Below are 21,464 nucleotides of genomic sequence, written 5' to 3' on the forward strand. Positions count from 1 at the left end.
CAATAACAATATCAATATTCTACATAATTGTTTGTTCTAAAAATTGTTTTAATTTTTTTATTTTCACGATTTCTCTATTTCATATTTTGTTAACATGTGTCTTTAAAATCAACTTATGTATTTTTCACTATAATAATATTGTCTACTAAAACAAAAATGATAAATAGTGAACCAGTGTTTTAAGTCGATTCCTAGGAAAGATACGTGAGTTACTAAAGGTCAAGTTTTTCATTTTCAAGATATTAAGATTTTTCAACAATACCATTCTAAAAGAGTTACAACGAAATACAATCAAAATCCAAATTGTGATAGCACTATTAGATACTAGAGTAATAAATTGAGAATTAAAAAAAAATACATATGAAAAAGTGAACAAAACAAATAATAAATAATAATGTAACTTTATTAAAGGATAAAATTACAATACCATTCTCCCTAACTCTAAGAAAAAAATAAAATCAATCTTCCTTAAAAATTACAAAAAACTTTAAAAGAATAACTATTTATTTTATATTTTTTCTCTCAAACTTAAAATAATAAAAAATGATTTTAATATATCGTATCATAAAATCTCTATTCTCTTCTCACAATTTGAAATTAATGATCAGTACATAAAACAGTAAAATAACACCGGATCTGGATGTTTTCACAATTAAATACTAATTAATTGATATACAAACATTGTACAAAAATGGTATTTCCAGAATTCTTTTATTTACAAAGAAAACACAGAGGGATGGATGCAATTTGTTCCAAAGGGGTCGAATTTCGCTACCCTTATGAAGAATTTTTATTTCTGCAAAAAGATACTGCAATCTGGATTGAGAATTTATGCAGGTTGGAAATTACTAATTTGAATAGTTTGTAGTGGTTTTGGATGGCATGGCAAAAGCACTTTATGGTACCAAAGGGTATTTAGGTCATTCGATATGAAGATAGAGATGGAGTCAGAAAAGCAAAAATGAGCTCATAGAATGGAATGACGTGCATCCATAGTGGGAAAAGATGTCTTACCTAAAAAATAATATATGAACTTGTGTTGACAACATGTGGTCATGCAAACCCCTTACTACGTGTGATTTACCTAGTATTTCGCTCATTCTTTGTCTTAATTTGGCTATTATGTCGATATTATGTCTTTGCAATTCCAAGACTTCAGCTTCTTGCCCATTACATAAAGCTTCTTCAACTAGTGATTTGATTATTCAGTTAAAGAAAAAATAAAGTTATTGTAGACATCGTGGCACTTTCTTTTTTCCATTTTCAACTAATCTTTCTTAGAATTACCATTCTCCTTGGCAGTTTTATTAGTGGAATACAACTCGGATTTCTTGTTTCGGGTTGTTTCATGTCAATTTTTTGGTCCATTCTGGTTGATATGAAAGTGAGGATAAATATTTTTGTAATTACTAAAAGGTTGTGAAAAATTAGTTTTAGGCGTATTCTACTTTAAGAGAATTTGCTAATGTTATTTTGTTTCACCATATTTATCCATTTTTTATTTTTCTATATTTCTTTTTCATTTTATATATTTTAAATAATGTTAGAAATTTAAATGTGAGTTTAACTTTCACCTTAAGTAAAAACAAGAAAGTTAAGTACTATATTGAAATCACTTTGAGGTTGCAACATGGGCTAATGACAAGGCTTTTTTTTTTCTCTTGTTTTTAACTACATAAATAATTGTAGAAATGTGTATAGGATTTTCACGTGTTGGACATTGTATTTTTAGGTCATTGTCTTTATTTTTTTTGTTTTCACTTTCTTGTAATTTGTTTTGACCCAACTTTTATGAGAAGACATCACTGTTAGCCTGTGTAACCTCTCTTCAGCATGCTACTAAAAAGTTATTTTTTTTTCACATATTCTAAACATATTTATTTTGTATCATAAAATAAAATTAAAATATTTATTTGATCAAGTAAATGTTCCATTCAATTAAAGTTATTTTCAAATAATAAAAAAATATTTAAAAATAGTCAATAATTAAAATTTATCAAAAATATATTTAAAAGAAAAAAAAATGAATTCTCAAAACAATCTTCAAGCTTTTCATTGATGTGTATTTGAACCATCGTATGCAATATTATTGTTCACATATAACATAAGTCATACGATCATTCTAAGTAAAAACTACAACCACGTACATGTAAGAATGAACTACTTAAAAAAAACATAATAATTAAATATATAATAACAACATATCATGACATGCTTAATTCAATCTTTTGTTAATTTATACAATAATACATAATCAAATAAAAATTATTATTGTACCATCTAACAATAATGAATTCACGTGTAAACATAGCCCAAGAGGTTCAATCATCAACATAACCCTCGCATGTAGCTTACCATCCAAAACCAGCTCACCTCTAGAGCTAAAACCACTCTTCTTTCCTACTTCCTAAGAGTCTATAGACAAAGTTTACTTCCTCTACTCCTCCCTGATCCTTACTGCGAAGTACACATGTGCCACTTCCACCACTCTTCTATAGAGTTTCCCCGACGAAGTTCACCTATCGTATAGTTATGTGTTGAGTCCACCATTCTTAGTTCCTCTCTTAGAGACCACAATTGGAGTACTTTGGATAAACTCCCAGAGCCCCCTTAGAGTCAGCTCCCAAAGTCCCCTCACCTCTGGCCAAGATGCACCACTTCTCGTTACTCTCCCAAAGCTCCCTTAGGGATAGCTCCTAAAGCCCTCCACCTCTAATAAAGATGTACACTTCTCATCTGCACCATCACATCACCTATGTAGACATTATGATTTATAATTTGGTTTATTTAGCATGAGATACAAAAATATGTTAAAAATAGTTTTCTAGTTGCATGAATGTTTTTTTTGGATATTTTGATGTGTGTTAGTATAGTTGCAACTAAATTGAGTTCGTTGAGGTATAAAAATAAATTGGGTAAAATGTCATGACACCTTAAAGATAAATCCAATAATAGCAACTAATCAAGATCACAAGAAGTCAATCCAAGTATAACATGAAAAAGTGAAGAAATTTGGCTAAGAAGAGGAACATGCAACAAAAACTAGATCTTGCAGTTTTCTCTATTTTTTCTACTAAAAGGGCTTTGATAATTGATAAATGTCTATGATCAAAGACAATTTAGGGAAAAGATATCTTAAGATATTTTATTTCATATTTTTAAATAATTACCTTATTTAATTATATCAATAAATATAAAAAGATAAAATTTACCAAATCTTTTTTAATTTAGCATATATCTTCTCACATATTTTAAGATCTCCACAACAATCAAATATATCTTGAAGATATTGGATTATTTAGAAGATAATTCGATGAGATTACATTATCATAAAGAAGATTACAACAACAGAAAAGAGTGAAAAAAAGCTCAATCCCATTTCTATATAAAAAGACTTAGGAAAACATATTATGGGAGCTTAGGAACCCTTTGGGGGTTCAAATTTCGTCCTCTCTCTTCTCTCATGTTCTCCACCCTCTCTTATTTTGTTTTCATGTTATTTTTACTTTCCGTGGAGTGTTAAGCCTTTGGAGTTGATTATGTTGTAATTTCTTAACAGGATTGAGGTTAGATTAATAAATTTGTTTGTTCTTTTTTATTCTTGTTGTGATTTATTTTTATCTATATCTTTTGCTTCTCGATCAAGTAAAAGTAATGATTTTTACATTGTAGCAAGTAAGCATGGTTTTAAGTCTACATAAGACATGTGAGTCCAAAGGTTTTTAATTTTAATTGAGAATGTACTTTGATTAATGTTACAAACCTTCACATGATTGGATGAGTTTTCTCTAATAACTGAGAATGTACTTTGATTAGAGGTGGAAACTTTACAAGAATTAATCAAGAATATACTTTGGTTGATTAGCTTTTTACTTGATATAAAGAGTTTAGACATAATAATATTTAATTGAAAATATACTTTGGTTAAATTTACTATGATTAATTTATAAAGTTCTTGCTTTTAATTACTTATTGATTGAGAATTTACATTGATTAATTTGAAAATCTAAGACAATTAATTGAACAATAATATTTAGATAACCAATGAACCCTATTTTGAAAAGTATTGAAATCAACTTATTTTCTTTATCATTATTTTTATCTTTTTAAATCTTTTTATAAATTTCTTTCTTTGTATCTTTTGTTACTTTGTTCTTTAATCTTTTCTTTATCTTTATCTTCTTTATTATTTTACTAACTATTTTGTATAGTTTTTATAAGAACTAAATTGTTAATAATAAATTTTGTTAAATTGTTAATAATAAATTTTGTGTTTATTGGGAGACGACTTATGGTTAAATTTACTCTTTCTATTTTGTTTGCTATTATCTTAGCAATACTGAAATTGTTATAATTTAGTAGTATTAATTTGATTGCGTCAACGACAACTTTCATCAGAAACATTAACTGTTTACTTGTACAAAACTCTTTTTTTTATACTCTTTATTTATCTACTGTTATCTTAAATTTTTTTAGAGAAGTCAAATTTTAGAAAGAGAAAATTTTTAAAAGTTCAATTTTTATTAAGAAACTAATTCACTCCTTTTAGTTTTGTCCAATTACACAACTTTAATAACATGAATTTCCTGAAACTATAACTAGTGCTTGTTAACCAATTTTGGCAGGAATTTATGGCGATACAAGGGGTGCAGGTCTAATTGTCCACAGGTTATCGCCTCCAAATCTATGGCAAAAGAAGGTTATGAATAGATGTCTAGAAACCTATCTGAGATGTATGTGTAATGAATCACCTTACAAATGGGGGAAGTGGCTTCCCCTGGCAGAATGGTGATATAATACATCATATCACACGACTATCAAGCCTACACCTTATGAAATTGAATAAAAGAAAACAGATGTTGAAAGTAATTAAATTTCATTTGACGACAGCTCGAGAAATGATGAAGCAAGTGGCTGATAGAAGCACATTAGATAAAATTTACGAAATTGGTGCCATGGGTTATGTAAAATTATATGCTTATAGACAATTATGTTATCAACAGAGATGAAAACACACAATTGCAAAAATGTGGATACTGCTTTAGGTTATATTACTGTCAAAAGTAGGTGTATGAGTTCTTTATCAAGTGAAAGGAACTGAGTGTGATCTATGTTCACGTGGAGAATGAAGTCTGCTGTATGCATCAGACCAATAATAGTCCAAAACAAAATAGAATTTCGGAAGATTACTGCAATAGATATATGTCATCATTTGTATAAGCTCAGAAAACATAGGAATCCCCATTTCCTCCAAACAACAATGTTTTCATTTTTCCATCCCTGCCTATCTATATACACTCTTGTCCTTGAAGATAAACCATTTTATGCAGCGGAACACATTCATCGTATTTATACCTAACTTATTAAACTCTAATGTATACATAATTACCAATAAAACATCAAATGCTAGCTCATACGTAGCTATGAGCATGTAGCTAGACCATCTTGTAGGACCAAACTTCCTTCTTGATCCAATGTCTCCCTAACTGCCTTGTAAAAGGCTATCCATGAAGAAGAGTAGGCGTCAACAGGACCCCACAAATATGTAGGATTTGGACTTGCAGGGCTTGCCCTTACCAAATCCAAAACTGAAACTGGTCTAATATTCTGTGGGAAATTGAATGCCAAGTTATCAACTTTGTGTTCATAAATTTTGCCATTTCTGTCCAATTTGTACCTTGAAGTGCCCTGAAACTCTCCTTTGGCTTCCCATGGAACCCTTGGCACTCCCTTAAGGTTCCACCTCACCAATATCACATTCTCTGAAGGCTGCCACACCCTGTACACATCAAGTGCAATCTCACGAAACAAGATTTTGCCATGAAACCTCAATGCCCAGAAGATCAATTTATAATTTTCAATCCCTGTAAATCTGTTCATGGGGTCCATGAATGTTATGTCATCCCTGAAATTATCAAATTTTAGTGGAAGCCTCCTTAAATTAGTAATAACATTTAATAGAAGAAAAAGGATATAACTCAGATACACCATATTACATCTATAACAATTTTAGCTATATATTTGGATTCCTATGGGAATTCCGTAAAAGTTTGGACAAGGAACTCCCCCTTCCAAGCATGCAATATATATAATTGTGATAACTTTTCTAATGTATACATTTTGTTGGACCCTTTGCCCTTCAACTCATTGCAAAACGCTTCACTGGTCAGTTTTAACCCCTGCTCTAACAAACTACTCAATATATAAAAAACAAGAGAAGAAAACCACAATAATTGTATCCAATTTTAAAAACTGAAAAAACTGAGTAAACAAGCATGGTTGTCTTTCCAATGTTTATAAAAAAGCATTTAGGATTTGTTATATACATCCACACAAAATTAGATGCTGATTCTTTTATAGCAACTGAGATTACTTCTTTCATCCTCTCTCAAGAATCCTTCAAATTTAGCATTTTAAGTGGCTAACCAAAACCAAATTTAGCTGGCAATATAAAGACAATAAATATCAAGAAAGAATGAAAATTTCAATTGAAAATTATATTTACAAAGGGATGAGATACTCTATTAGAATCTTGTCTGAAAGTGGGGGAAAAAAGCAGCACAGAGAGCAAAGAAATTGAAGAGAAGGGCAGATGGGGGTGAGAAAGATACCTATAAATGTCATAGTTGAGGTCTTTGATGAAGATCAAAGGAAGGTCCTCACGTATGGTCCTGACAGCAAGGCCAAGGTTGAGGTAGAATTCATCCTTTGGCTGCTTATTGTCTTGTGGTGTGGTGAGCTGTGCAACTTGTGCAGTGGAAGCATGGAGAGAGGAAGAAGATAAGGGGAAGTGAGAAGTGGGTTTTGGAGGTGAAAGGGTTTGGTTTTGGTGAAGGTTTGATTTGTCTTTGGATTTGGATTGGGCTAAGAGGGAAGGTTGAAGGTTGGGAAGGAGAAAAGCCATGGCTTTCAGTTATTCTCAATGCTTTTGTTGCTAAAGATATTATTAGCTTTTCATTTGTCTCTCTGTGTGTGAGCTGTGTGTGAGCTGTGTGTGAGAAAGAAGAGAAATTTTTGTGTTTGTGTGAGTTTGATGTTGCAAATTGAGGCTGTTGTTGATTTCGAAGTTTGCTTTGGAGTTTGTGGCTTCCAACGTAGCCATGAAATTTAGATGAATACAAATGTTGCCGATTTTGCGCTTTCACCCTCGTATTTTGTAATAACGTAATAATTTATGTACTATGATACGATAATAACTTTTTTTTATTATAAATTATTAGTTATTATTTTATTGGTCATGGATCAATCATAAAGTGTCCAGTAAAATTGTTGTAAACAATTTGTTAAACAAAATTGTTAAAAAGACATTTTTCATAATTTATTTCAAAAAGAATATATTGCAATGGTACGGGAGTATTGACACCTTATTTATTATATTTATGAATTTATACATTTGAGTTCACATCGTTTTAGCTCCATGAATCTTATAGCTTTTAATACATTTTAATTAATAAAAAATGTTTGTTAGAAATGCATTGTTCTACGGAGTTATATACATTCTTACCTTATTTAATAATTTTATGAGTCGATTTTATTTCAAAATTCAGGTTAAGTTGTAATTTAGATCACAATTTTGGTGCTCTTTTATTTAAGAATAGGAGTGATTTTAATAAATAATAAAATTTGATTATTTAAAATACTATATTATAAATGAATTTTTTATTAATCAAGTTTAATTTTATAGAAATTACCATTTTCTTAAAAAAAATTCTAAAACTTTTTTTTTTAATTTTTTTTGTAGATTTATGATTTCATTATTTATCCTTTCAAATATTATAAGCACTAAAATAATTAATAACATTGTTGACACAATCAAATTAACATTATTAGTATTATTAAGATATAGCAACAAAAGATATTAGTATAAATAAGATAATACAAAATCATCTTCCAACAAACATATAATTTATTCTTAATAAATTGGTTTTTATAAAAAAAATATATAAAAAGTTATTTAATAAAATAACAATAGTAATAAAAGAAGACTAAGATAAATAAAATTAATAAAATAATAAATAAAACGGATGATATTTTGCTATAATCGTCAAAACCACCGACTACAAATACTTTTGAGTTATTTTTAAGTTCTTTTCTATTTTATAGTCTTTTTGTATTTTATTCACTCCTATTCAAAGGTGACCAATTAGATTTCTTGACTTTGATACTTTTGCGCTTAGAAATTAAAATAATTCGATTGTTTCAAATCTAATGGTTTCGTGTTGTGTGGATAAACAAATCAATGAGGAGAGGTGGAAATAAATTTTGAAGCACACAATTTTGTTGTAAAGTTGATACACATCATCAAACATAATTGCCACTTTTTTAAGTCTAAATCAAGACATATGAATTTCATGTTATTATGTTGATATTTTTTTATAACAATTTTTTTACAATAAATAATGTATCATTATTTTATTGATTTATTTAAATTTATTTTAAAAAAAATATTTCACCAATTACAAACTATCACGTTAATATCGTAAAATAATTATTAAAAAAAGTTGTTAAAAAAATATTTTTTTCCCAAAAAAGTTAATATCCCATTCCCACATACATAGGGTTTTGTTTATCTTCTTTTTCTTAGCCAAATGAATTGGAAATGGTCAAATTCAACACTTTCATAGCTATTTTTCTTAAACAATGTAAAAGACCTATGAATATAAAAATATTATTCAAATGTTAGATCATGAGAATCCTGCTAGTTTTAAGACCAAGTACCACATGGATAAAATTCACATTAACTTTACCTAATATATTTTTCTTACAATTATGTTAATTTTTTTTATGAAATATTATCGTTTACCTAGAATTTACCATCTTGAAAACTTTAAAATTTGGAAAAGAAAAAATTAACTTGCTATAATCATGTCATTATAAAATTTCTTACATACATATTCTCATTGCCTAAAGACTATAAGGATTTGTTTTTACACTAATCCTTATCCTTAGAGTAGGTTATATTTTTTTTCTTTTGAAAAATGGAAGAAATATGAACATTATTTTTTCCATCTTTAATTTTATTTATTATGCAATCATTATTTTAAAAATAATTTCAATACAATTCTTGAAATTAAATTTTTTTCATAAAATTTTGGTGACATCACGACTATATTTTTAGTTTCTCAAAATTTTAAAACATCAAAATTACAAGAGAACCAATACAAATTATATATACGATATATTTTAGTGTTTTACTTATGCATTTGAATCCTTCGCATGTTTACTTAATTTAAAATATCATATAAGGCTTCTGTAAAAAAAATAACGTAAGTACAGGAAATTGAAACTAGAACAACAATAAAAAAATTACAACTTTTGTTTAAATATTTTATAGTAGAACAGTAAATTTGTTTTATTTATAACTTTTTGCATAAAATTTTAAATGAGGAGATTTTTGAACCTAACCCTAGGTTTTCGTACTCAAAGAATTTATTTTTAATTCTAAAAATTCAAATTGTGTATGTATAAATACTGAGTAAAAATGGACATATTGTATATTTAAAGAAAAATGTAATAAACTATAATGAGTTAGTGATTGTGATTGTGATTGATACCCTTTACCTTAATGAAGTAAATGATATCTTAAGATTGAAATGGAAGGTCCAAAGAGGTGTTTTTGTACCATTGGAGTGGATTCATATAAAGTTTATCACAATTTATAAAATAATATTTAAGAAAAATAGGAATCCATAAATTTTAACTCTAGATCTAATTAAGTGAAATTATATGATTAAAATTCTAAGACAGAAACAAAAGAGAAAAAAAGAGAAAAACATCAAGAGAAAAAGAAGAAGAGAAGAAGACAATGATGCGAGAAAGCTCTTTAGCATTGTTTTTTGTACGTTACATCCCGGTTCTAGGTTTTGATTCCTAATAAAAGCCTATATTTCAAAAATTAACTTAAATTGGTAAAACAACCAAAGTCCAAAACATTTATAAAATATTTAAAATAAAAAATATAAGAAAATAGGTACGGATTCTAGCAAAAAAAAAAGTGAAATTTATAACTGAATTATATGTTTTAGTTATCAAGACATTTGAAGCCTATTTAAAAACAGGAAACAAGAGAATAAGAACCTCTTTATTACCATTTCAAGAATAATTCAAAATTATTAAAAGCCAAGTAGTAGAGGAATATGTTTTGATTGTTACAATAACCGAAACCTGTTCTTAATCATATGTTTTGGTTCTTATTTCTACTGAAACCTATTGATTAACAAGGCAACGGTTCTTTTGGATAACAAAAAGTCTATTTGTTACCATTTCCAAAGTAATTCAAAATTATTTAAAATCAGGTAGTGAGGAAATTGACTTTGAATATAGTAATTATTGTAAAACTTGTTATTTTGCAAAAGAATCGTACCAGAGAAATTGAAACATGTTGTACTAATAAGGGTCAAATATCATTCCACAAGTCTCGGGATATTTGTTTATCACTGTTACCATCTTGAAAGGCTTGGAGTTAGGTTTTGAATAACATCTTCCGTCAAATCCCCTCACGCAAGTCACAGAATCAATTTCGGACAGCTGCTTCCGCAAAATTATTTTTCCTTGGATCACTCATTTTCCAGCTCTATAAATAGAGCTTTCATCCATTTCAAACACAGACTTAGGCACTCTTCTCTTTCTCTTAATCTATTGTTATCCTTTAGTTTCTCTTCTTTCTTTTATCTCTTAAAATTATTCTGGATTTATTTTATTCTGTTATACTTTTATGACTATTTTATCCATTTTTATGACTATTTTATCTTTATATTTTGTGTTAAATGAACGTAAAAATGTGTCATAGTATTATACCTCTTTATATAAAGCTCTTGGAGTTGAAAATAAAATGGTAAAGTAGAGGAAACAATACAAAGAGGATCTTCCCCAAGAGGAATTCTCACAAGAATATTCTTCAAAGGTTTGATTTTTCTTCAAGAGCCAATAGCAAGAGGGAGCACATTTGTTTTCTATATACTACGTACTATAATAGCATCTTTTCTCCATTGAAAGAGCACATTCCTTTTCTAGGTACTGCATACTAAATAATATATTTATTGGTTATATACAGACTGTACTTTATTGTTCTTTAATGGTGACCAGAAAATAATGACAGAATAATATAATTTATAATAGTAAAATTATAGTTATACTATAAATTATCAACCACAGAAAAAAAATTATTGATAAAACAAAATTTTATTGATGGATTATAGAATTTTATTTATTGATAGAAATATTTATTAGTAACAGATTTTGTATTATCATTGATAAAAATATTCATTGATAATGCATTTATTTAAAATTTATTTATATTTAAAGTTTTTGTTATTGATGGATGTTTTTATCAATAAGTTTCGTTGGTAAAATGGATATTAAAGTTTTGGCTTAGACTTTAACTATTTCATAGTAAAATCTATCAAATAATTAAAATATTCTAAAATTTATGAGGATTTTGACCATGATGAAACTTTTTCAAATAGATTAATAATTATTTTAATAATTGATGTTTTTTTTCTTAAAATCAATCAATAACTCAAGAAAGAAGAAAGGGGTTAGTAGGCTTGGAAAAATTTAATAATGGAATTATATTAAGTATTTATTAATTAAAGATAATATGTTTTATTTAGATTTAATATTTATTTTGGTCTTTATATTAGCCATTTTTGTTAAAAGTGGTTCTCAAGTTTTTAAAACGTTCAAAGTGGTCCATTTTTTGTAAAATTGGGTTCATTTTGATCTTTTTCGCTGACGACATTTAAATCACTAATGGCGTCATGTCCACCTAAGCCAATATTGTATGAGCTATCAGCTTTGGATATATGTGGTAAGTTAAGTGAAAATGACGTGACAATGGTAAATTAAAATTGTTTTTGTAAAATTGTTGTTCAATCATCATCCTCCACCACAAGACATTCGTGCTGCCATGGACACAACCTGCAAGCACCAACCAAAACCAGAGACCAAAATCACGAAACCTGAAAACCCAATTGCGATCTTCACCATCATGAAAACCCTAACTCCAAACCCAAAAACCCCAAATTAGTAGAACCCCATCTTCCTCCGTCAACTATCTTCGTGCTGCTATAGAAAAACCCAGTCACATATTTGCGAAGTCAAACCACTTAACCCCAAATCTCACCGCAAAGTATAAACCCTTAAACGCTTTATGTAACATCCCAAATTCTGAGATGCCACGAGTTTACAAAAACTTTTGAAAACTTAACTCTGATACCATTGTGAAATACCGATTGTACAAAAACTTCTATTTATTTAACTGAATTTAGAAAACTTCATAAATCAAACGTAACTATAAAGTGTTTATAAAATTTCATTACAAAACTATTAGTGTAGAAATTCAAATCCCATAGTTCTCCCACGTATCTCGTCGCTCAACTTCGCTTTACCTACACCTGTAACAATATCTACTCCCGTACAAGTACGATCATCGCAGGTGAAAACCACAACATGCAAGGGTGAGCTAACAGAAACAAGTCATATAACATACATAAGTATTAAACATCAACTTAGAATAGTATTTCTGAATAGTACATATCATCATACACCTACACACATCTTTACATAACATCACATAAAATCATTTACATCGCACTATCAAAAGTGATGACAATGGAAATTTAAAATTTGATGGCGAGATAGCAGAATGGTCTTGTGATCCAGACCTGTGGTGCTATTTTGTAATATTAGCTTCAGTGAAAGACTTAGGTTATATAGACATAAAAGAACTTTGGTACAGTTTAGGAGGTCAGTCAGTGGTGCCAGATAGGTTAGAATTGTTGACTGATGATAGGGGTGTTATGCATATGCTGAATATTGCAAGGTTAAATGATGAAGTTCATTTGTACGTGGTTCATAATACCATGGAACCACAAATAATAGAAATGATTGATTGGGTTGATGGTGATGTTAATGATGAAGGTGATGTTGGAAGACAAGTGGAGGGTGAGGCTGAGGGTGAGGTTCACGGTGAGGATGAGGGTGAGGTTCAGGGTGAGGTTGAGGTGAGGATGAGGGTTAGGTTGAAGTTGGAACAGAAATGGAGGAGGGTCACTATGAGGGTGAGGTTGAAGGTGAGGCTGAAGTTGGAGCAGAAATGTAGCAGGGTGAGAGTGAAGTTGCTAAACAGATTGAACATGTTGAGGATGGTGAAGTATATGATGTAGAGGAGGTTGAGGTACATGATGTAAATGATTTTTGAGCTATAAGATGTAGAAGAGGATGAGAATGAGGATGATCATGTATATGAGGCTGAGGATGAGGTTGAGGATGAGGCTGAGGATGAGGCTGGAGATGATGGTCAGGATGAAGATGTAGACGAGTCTGTGAGTGAAGAAAGTCTAGTTGATGTCACCATTGAGTGTGACATTGGTACTTCGAAAGGAAATGTGAGGGAAGAACAACCTTTCAGTCCAGTAGGTGAGTCTTCAAGGACAACTGATAATGAATCCATGCATGATGTTCGTGACTTGTCTAACATTGAGTGGGTGTCAAATGAGTTGGATAGTGGTCTAAATAGTGACGAGGATGATGATTCCATTTGTAGAACTTTGTTTCCCACATTTAGCATGCCTAAAAGTTTGACGGATTATAAATGGGAAGTAGGAACCTATTTCACTGAGAAAAAGGAATTCACAGAGGACATTAGGACTTATGCACTTAGTAATGGTAGAAATTTGAAAATTCATGAAGAATAACAAGAAGAGGGTTGCTGTAAAATGTTTGGGGGGCAAGGGGAAATGCAAATGGTATGCTTATTGTGCCTATAGGTCTGGTGTGAAGTCATGGCAGCTAAGAAAAGTGATTGATGATCACAACTGTAGTACAAATTTCAATGTGAAGTTGATGACTTCTAAGTGGTTGAGTCAAAGGATGGAAACATCTGTCAGAGAGAACCCTAATATGAAGGTCATGGACATTAGGGACAAAGTAAGTAGGAAATGGAATGTAGGAATCTCTAGAAATATGGCTTTTAGGGCAAGAGCCATGGCAAAAGATAATATTGAGGGGTCATTCAATGAACAATATAGAAGAATCTATGATTATGGTCATGAGCTTCTCAGAGCAAATCCAGGTTCAACAGTCAAAATAAAGGTTGAAAATAGTAATGATGAGTGTATATTCAATAGAATTTATGTATGCTTGAAAGCATGCAAAGATAGCTTCATTAGTTGTAGACCCATCATTGGGTTGGATGAATGCTTTTTGAAAGGAAAGTATGGAGGGGAGTTACTAACAGCAGTTGGAAGAGATGGAAATGAACAAATTATGCCCATTGCATATGCTGTTGTTGAGGTAGAAAACAAAGACTCGTGGACTTGGTTCTTGGAGCTTCTCATTGCAGACCTTGGTGGGGAAGCTGTTTGTGGAGCATGTACATTTATTTCAGACCAACAAAAGGTCAGTAACTGAAAAGAAATGTTAATTACAACCTACTTCAGAAATAACTCAACTGACTTCAGTATTTTAAATTGTAGGGTCTTCTGCCAGATATTCAAGATCTTCTACCTAGTGTAGAGCAAAGATTTTACGTTAGACACTTGTATTCTAACTTCAGAAAGAAATATCCTGGAAAAGACCTTAAACGTCTGATGTGGAGGGCAGCAACAACCACATGTCCATAACTATGGGAGGCTGAAATGAGGAAAATTAAAGAGATCAATGTAGAGGCATTTAAATACTTGATTGCAATTCCACCTAGGTATGTATTCACTTATCTCCAAACGTTATTGTTATTTTATTGTTATATTTACTTTGACAGTTATATTTACTGACATTTAAATCTCCCGAGTTTTGGTCGAGATCTAGATTCACCCCTAGATCACAATCTGACACTCTTGTCAACAACATGTGTTAGGGCTTCAACAGTGTGCTAGTTCGTACTAGGTGTAAGCCAATTATCACTATGTTAGAAGACATTAGGGTTTACATCATGAAGAGACACTAGTGCAGAAAGAGCTTTAGACGTCTGTTATTTTGGTCTTTTAACGTCGGATATGTATCCGATGTCTTTGTGGGTGACGTTAATAAGACGTCGGGCAGTGTATACCCGACGTCTATGTAGACGTTGGAGGTGGCATACACGACGTCGATATAGACGTCGGATTGGATATATCCAACGTCTATAGAGACATCGGATGTAGGAATATCGGACGTCTATAGGCCCTGAAACGTTTTGTTCACTATAACTCATTGGACGTCGGTGTGTGCATTGACAGACGTTTATAGACGTCGGGCAGTACATTAACCAACGTCTACTGGGTGTTTTTTTTTTAAATTGATTTATTTTTGCAATAAAACCACACCTGAAAAACAGAAAATTGTCCCAGAACAATATACTATAAGATATATATATATATATATATGTGTGTGTGTGTGTGTGTGTGTGTGTTTCATATAAAGAAAGTTCTACTTAATGTAAAAAACAATCAAATACCAAAACTATAAAAATATAAACTTAAACTAAACTAATGTTCAACAAGAAATATAAGTGATCCTAGCTCCATCTTTGCAGAAGATTAGCTGTCCACTCCTGCCTTATCTGCCTAATTGTGTCCTCTGGTATAGGAGATGTACTCTTGAAGCATTGTAAAATGAAGAAAGATTCATTATGGTTTCATATATGTTTAAAGATGAATTTGATTTGTAATGTATTCAAGGTATGCATCATTACCTCATTCCAGTCATCTGTAATGACAGCTCGAATGATGGTCTTAATCCAACACATGACATAGAAGCCTCATTCCCATGAATCTAGCTGCTGGTTACACTAAAATGACAAACTAAATAGTCATGAATTTAGATCATTCAATAACATAGAAAATGAATTAGAAGTATAAATGAGTTACAACCTTTGGATACAAAATTTGAACTAGTTGACCTCGAGATTTACCAATAACTCTATTTAGATTGAAAACACAAAGTAAAATTAATATAACTATATTGATCATAAAAGTTTAAGGTGAACATCAAATTCAAAGTCATTAAGGGTGTAGAAACACTTACCCTTGAAGCATGGTTCTCAAGTCAGTTTTCATCTTCCTGTGCAGCGAACAAAACCATATAATTTTATATTGTTTGGGAATGATGACCATCAACTGCCAGTGCGACCTATCACGAATCACAAATAGTTAGTTAACTAATTAAGTAAACTTTAATGAACTTTTACATATAACAACACCTACCCATCAATGTATGGCACAATGTATACGTCTCTTTTTGACTCATCCATCCATGTTTGCAAATAATGTTGTTTGCTTTGAAGTGTGTTACCAGAAGGTTGAATGGTCTGAGGTTCAACAAATCCGTACACGGAAGACCGTCCTTGGTCTACAATGATTGTGTCCATGTACCTAAAACAACAAAGTTAAGTTGTTAGAAACTAGGAATCTAAATAAAACTAACATGGAAGACAAAATTAACTATCTTACATGCACCACAGTTGAATGATGGAAATATTCAATATCCTGTCTTCCCCAATTACCTCCAATGCATCAGTCAATGTGATATATACTGGCACATGGGGTGGGAGACCAAATACTCTCAAATCCCATTATAGTTCTAATGGTGCTCTCTTCAACCTGGGTAATCTTGTCATTAGCTTTGATAGAGGATCATCCTCTGCTTCAGCCATGTCACCATCTTCATGTATGATTGTATCATGAATCGGCTGCTTTTGAGGACGTGTGAACTGAAGATAAGAATTTCAAAGTTATCAACAAATATTTTTAAATTTAACATAGAAATACTAATAACAAAGACATTATACCTGTGGAGTAGCGATGTGTGACATGATCAATGCTCTAGGCCAGGCTATAAATGATCCTATGGCCTCCCCCACAAAATGAATTTCTGGAGTGGGTACAGGCACCTGAGCCTAGGGATCCCGAACCTCGTCAATCATCACACGCACGTGGTGGGGTAATATGGGAACACCATGAATAGTCTGCCCTCCCTCAAGCACTCGTCCGACAGCCACAATGCGTGGGGGATCCCCATCAACCAACAGCTCATATTGACCGCTATACTGACTAGGTTCTACAGCAGAGCATGATCCTCTAGTGCTGACACGAGGTGGTGTGGGAGCTTCAGCGGGCCCCATGGTGCTTTACGTCATGGAATGCAGCTTCTCTTCAAGCACTCTTTGTATTTCTTTTTGTTCTTGTAGCTGCTCCATGAATCGTTGCTCCATTGATCTCATGCTTTGGTTGAGTCTTTCCTCCCACTGAAGATCCATCTACCTCAGTGCCTCCTGACTCATTGATTGAGTTTTTTTTCTGTGTAGGGCCAAAGTAGTCACGAAGACCAATTGCCCCAGGAACTCCACGTACACGTCCTGGGTGCTCGGACTTTCCAATGGTCGTTGTTAGAATGTCGTCCCTACCTTGGACAGCAAATGTCCAATCGGACAATTCAAAATTTAATACAAACGATTAAAAGATTAATCGTTTGTGTTAAATTTCAAACGGGAACTAAGTTTCACTCAATGATTTGATACTTATAATCTAACATGGCAATTATAATAACACAACTATCACATGCATATTCAAACCAATAACACATGCATACTTAATCGTCAAAACCATGCATCGCAAAAGCCAATAACATGCATACACAAAAGCCAATAACATGCATACAACAAAAGTTATCAATAAAGAAGCTAACCTTTTTAGCAGATTAAACAAGCAATGCAGGAAAATGAAGTAACGCGGCCCAATAACGTAGGCCAAAAATAGTCAAAAGCGCCGCTCAAGCACAAGCCAGAAACTGCACCAAAACGTAACGAGAACGAATTTTAATCGATTCAAATGGAAGATATTTCATCAAAGAGTAATTTAGTCGGAGTAAAAGTAAATTTAAACGGTCCAAAAGAGAGGAAACGCACCTTCAAATGCATTGTCTCAGAGAGAAAACGTGGGGAAGACGATGAACAATGAGAGTAACTCCTCACGGGTTCGCGTTTTGCATAATAAATGGCTATAGACGTCGGTTGCTGAGGGAGTCCGCCGTCTATAATGGTATAGACGTCCGGGCCCTAACTAATATGACATTTTTCTTATTTAAAAATTCATATTCACGGGGATTATAGGCGTCGGTTTAGAGGGGCCCCGACGTCTAAGTGAACGTTTCACCTACCTTGTCAGACATCTAGACGTCCGGTAGGAGGGGCCCCGACGTCTATAATATTATAGACGTCGGGGCCCCTCCTAACGGACGTCTAGATGGCTGAAAAAATAACTTCACACCTACCTTGTCAGTCATATAGACGTTCGTCAGCAGGGGCACCGACGTCTATAATATTATAGACGTCGGGGTCCCACCTAACCAACGTTTATAAGTTATTTTTTCAGCCATCTAGACGTCCGCTAGGAGGGGCCCCGACGTCTATAATATTATAGACGTCGGTGCCCCTCCTAACGAACGTTTATATGCCCGCTTATTTACGAAAATGCCACCGGTCAATAATTTACGTTGGTTGTTTGGGGGATCGACGTCTACAGGGTGACTTTAAAGGCTAATTCTGCACTAGTGAGATGAGCTACGAACAGGACAAAGATGGCATTATATCAAGGTTCTGTGTGCCCTAAGGTTCTGAACAGATTTCAAAAGCAGTCATGGTTAACCAGATATTGGTTACCAAGGTAACTTTAAACCTACAATTAATTTGTGTTCATCATTAAGAAGAGCTTATTCATCATTAATTTGTGTTGTCATTTTGTACTCATGATAGATGGTCATCACATCAATTATTTGAAGTCCTACACATTTCACAATTTGGGGAGCAATTTGTTGTGAATCTTGAAAACAAGGAGTGCAGTTGTAGAAAGTGGTTAATTACTAGCATTCCTTGCACTCACGCCATAACTGCAATGAAATTCTTGAATTTAAATGCAGAAGACTACATTGGCCATTGGTTTAGGAAGTCTACTTATGAAGAGACCTACAACACCATCATTTATCCTATTAATGGTCAACTTGTCTGGGACATAACTTCATATTCTGATGTATTATACCCAAAGAAGAGGACAATGCCAGGAAGACCCAAGAAAAAACGAAGACTAGAGGCTTGGGAGTTGATGAAGAATCACACTGAAATAAGAAAGGGTGGGAACAAAAAAACATATGCTCTCTACAAAGAACTTGGACACAACAAAAAATCATGTCCACAACGACCTACAACACCAGATGTGCCTCCACCAACAACAAATGTGCCTGCTGACCAACCTAGTCAAAAAACACAACTCACAATACCTCCGCCAGCAGAAGTGCCTATTACTCAGGAGTTTGCTGAGTCTCCTTCTGATGAATGAAGTCATATTTAAATGTCTTGTAATCTGTACTGATGAAGGAAGAATGTAATATCACTTTTTTTTATGTAATGTGTATTGATGAAGACATATGAGGTTTTCTTTTGCTGTAATTTGTACTAATGAAGTAATATGAGGTTTCTTTTGTTATGTTATGCAATGAGTAAGACAAAGTTGCTATGAGGTTTCCTTTTGCTGTAATTTGTACTGATGAAGTAATATCAGGTTTCTTTTGTTATGTTATGCACTGAGTAAGACAAAGTTGCTATCAGGTTTTATTGACCATTGCTTTATGATGTTACATTTGCACTTTCTTTAACTTATGTTGCCCATATGAAATTAAATAAATCAAATAAGACAGTATTAAACATCATTAGAAGTAACCTTTATAAATAAAACATACAATAACATTCCAAATATCAAATTACATTGATATCAACCTAGTTTCATCCTAGTTTCATCCACATTGATATCACAATTACATTACAAGCAAATGTAACAAACACCATCCCCATTAAAACCTTCATCCTTTTCTCCAAAATAACTACACTTTTCTCCTAACAACCTATTTTCAGCTTTTCAACATCTTTTTCTTCCATCTTCATCACACTTTGTTCCATCTTTATCAAACTTTCACCTACTTCTTCAATTCTTGCACTTGCACTACTGTCTTCTACATTCACCACATTTCAAGAATGAATTACTTCTTCACTGCACCACTCAAAGAAGTTGCATCCAACGAAATCTTCACTTTCAACCTGTGGAAGAAGAAAACACACTCCCTCGTCAACGAAATCAAAACTCCCACCCTGTGGAAATCAAAACCAAACAAAAACTCACAATTATGCTTCCATTAAACTTACCATGAAATTAGGGCAACCCCAAAATCTTTTGCCCTTGTTTTTAGGGGTTCTGGCAATGCGGAAGACTGCAGGCCGACCACAAAAGCAAGTGGGTTTTACACCCAACCTGCTCCCACAGGCAGAACTATGTTGAAAGCCCCAACCCATGCATTTGCAAGAAGAAGATGAAGCAGACATTTCATGAGTTGAACAGTGATTCCAGAACTCTTCCTCCCCAACACGAACATGTTAAACACTTTGGAAATCAGGGTTGCTTTAAATATTAAGTTTTAGGGCTAACAACATCACACGTGGCAAGGTAATTACACAATAGAACACCAATCTAATTTAATACACAATGCCTCGTCAACTAAAACAAATTACAACTCAGCACAAACAAACGACGTTACTGATAAATGATGACCCACTTGAGATTGTCACACAAATACGAGGACCAAATGAGGGTTTAAACCAATATTTAATATACTTCACACATTTTACAAAATTAATTAAAACAATTATAATTAATTTTTTATTTACTCCTTCCGCACTTTTTAACCCACAAAAACACAATCATAATAAATTATCTTAATATAAATAAATATAATATATATATATATATATATATATATATATATATATATATATTTTTCTTTTACGGGTCTTACACTTTAGAATATTTAGAATAATCAAACATGATTCCCTCATCACTCTTAAAAAATTTTCCTTAACATCGAGGATGAAACATTGACATCCAAATGGATAAAGTATGAAATGTTGGGTTTCCTGTTCTTCCATAATTCATATGGAGTTTTGCATAAGATAGGCATTACACAAATTCTATTATGAAGATAGCATGTTGTATTAACGGCTTCTGCCCATAAGTGTTTGGGAGTATTAAAATCATTTAACATGATTCTGACCATTTCTTGTAAAATCTATTTTTCCTCCCAATGACCCCATTTTGTTATAGTGTCCTTGGAGTTGAGAAATTTTTTTATTAATGTCAAAGTTTTCGCGAAATTTTTGAAAAAATTCATTTTCAAATTCTCCACCATGATCACTTCTGATTGATATAATCTTACAGCCTTTTTCATTTTCTATCTTCTTAGAGAGTTTATAAAAAGCATCAAAATGCTTCATCCTTATGGACTAAGAACATACCCCATGTCCATCTAGAAAAGTCATTGACTACCACAAGTCCATAGCGTTTACCACTTACAGACGCGATTCTTGTAGGTCCAAATAAATCTATATGAAGCAGCTCAAGAGGACTTTCAGTAGAAACCACAATTTTTCTTTTAATGCAAGTACT

At 32.2% G+C, this 21,464-nt stretch overlaps 1 protein-coding gene across 2 annotated transcripts; it reads right to left on the minus strand.

The window, feature by feature from the left end:
- Positions 1-5,156: 5,156 nt before the first annotated feature.
- Positions 5,157-7,097, minus strand: LOC108333940 (uncharacterized). 2 transcript variants are annotated; one of them, XM_052870583.1, is made up of 2 exons: positions 6,612-7,097; positions 5,157-5,779 (listed from the first exon to the last, which is right to left on the minus strand). In XM_052870583.1, the coding sequence occupies exons 1-2, from the start codon at positions 6,902-6,904 to the stop codon at positions 5,422-5,424; spliced, it is 651 nt and encodes a 216-aa protein (XP_052726543.1). In that variant the 5' UTR covers positions 6,905-7,097; the 3' UTR covers positions 5,157-5,421. The 2 variants fall into 2 exon arrangements, with proteins under 2 accessions (XP_052726543.1, XP_017424953.1); XM_017569464.2 differs by having other exon boundaries at positions 5,157-5,905; positions 6,612-7,094.
- Between the last annotated feature and the right edge of the window lie 14,367 nt (positions 7,098-21,464).

The sequence above is a fragment of the Vigna angularis genome, chromosome 11, assembly GCF_016808095.1.
Source record: "Vigna angularis cultivar LongXiaoDou No.4 chromosome 11, ASM1680809v1, whole genome shotgun sequence".
Classification (NCBI taxonomy): Eukaryota; Viridiplantae; Streptophyta; class Magnoliopsida; order Fabales; family Fabaceae; genus Vigna; species Vigna angularis.

Bases quoted from the DNA above. Each gene is read 5' to 3' on its own strand.
- LOC108333940 (XM_017569464.2), bottom strand. From the start codon at position 6,904: ATGGCTTTTCTCCTTCCCAACCTTCAACCTTCCCTCTTAGCCCAATCC. The intron at 5,906-6,611 runs GTATCTTTCTCA...TGATAATTTCAG, and splicing joins CTCAACTATGACATTTATAG to GGATGACATAACATTCATGG.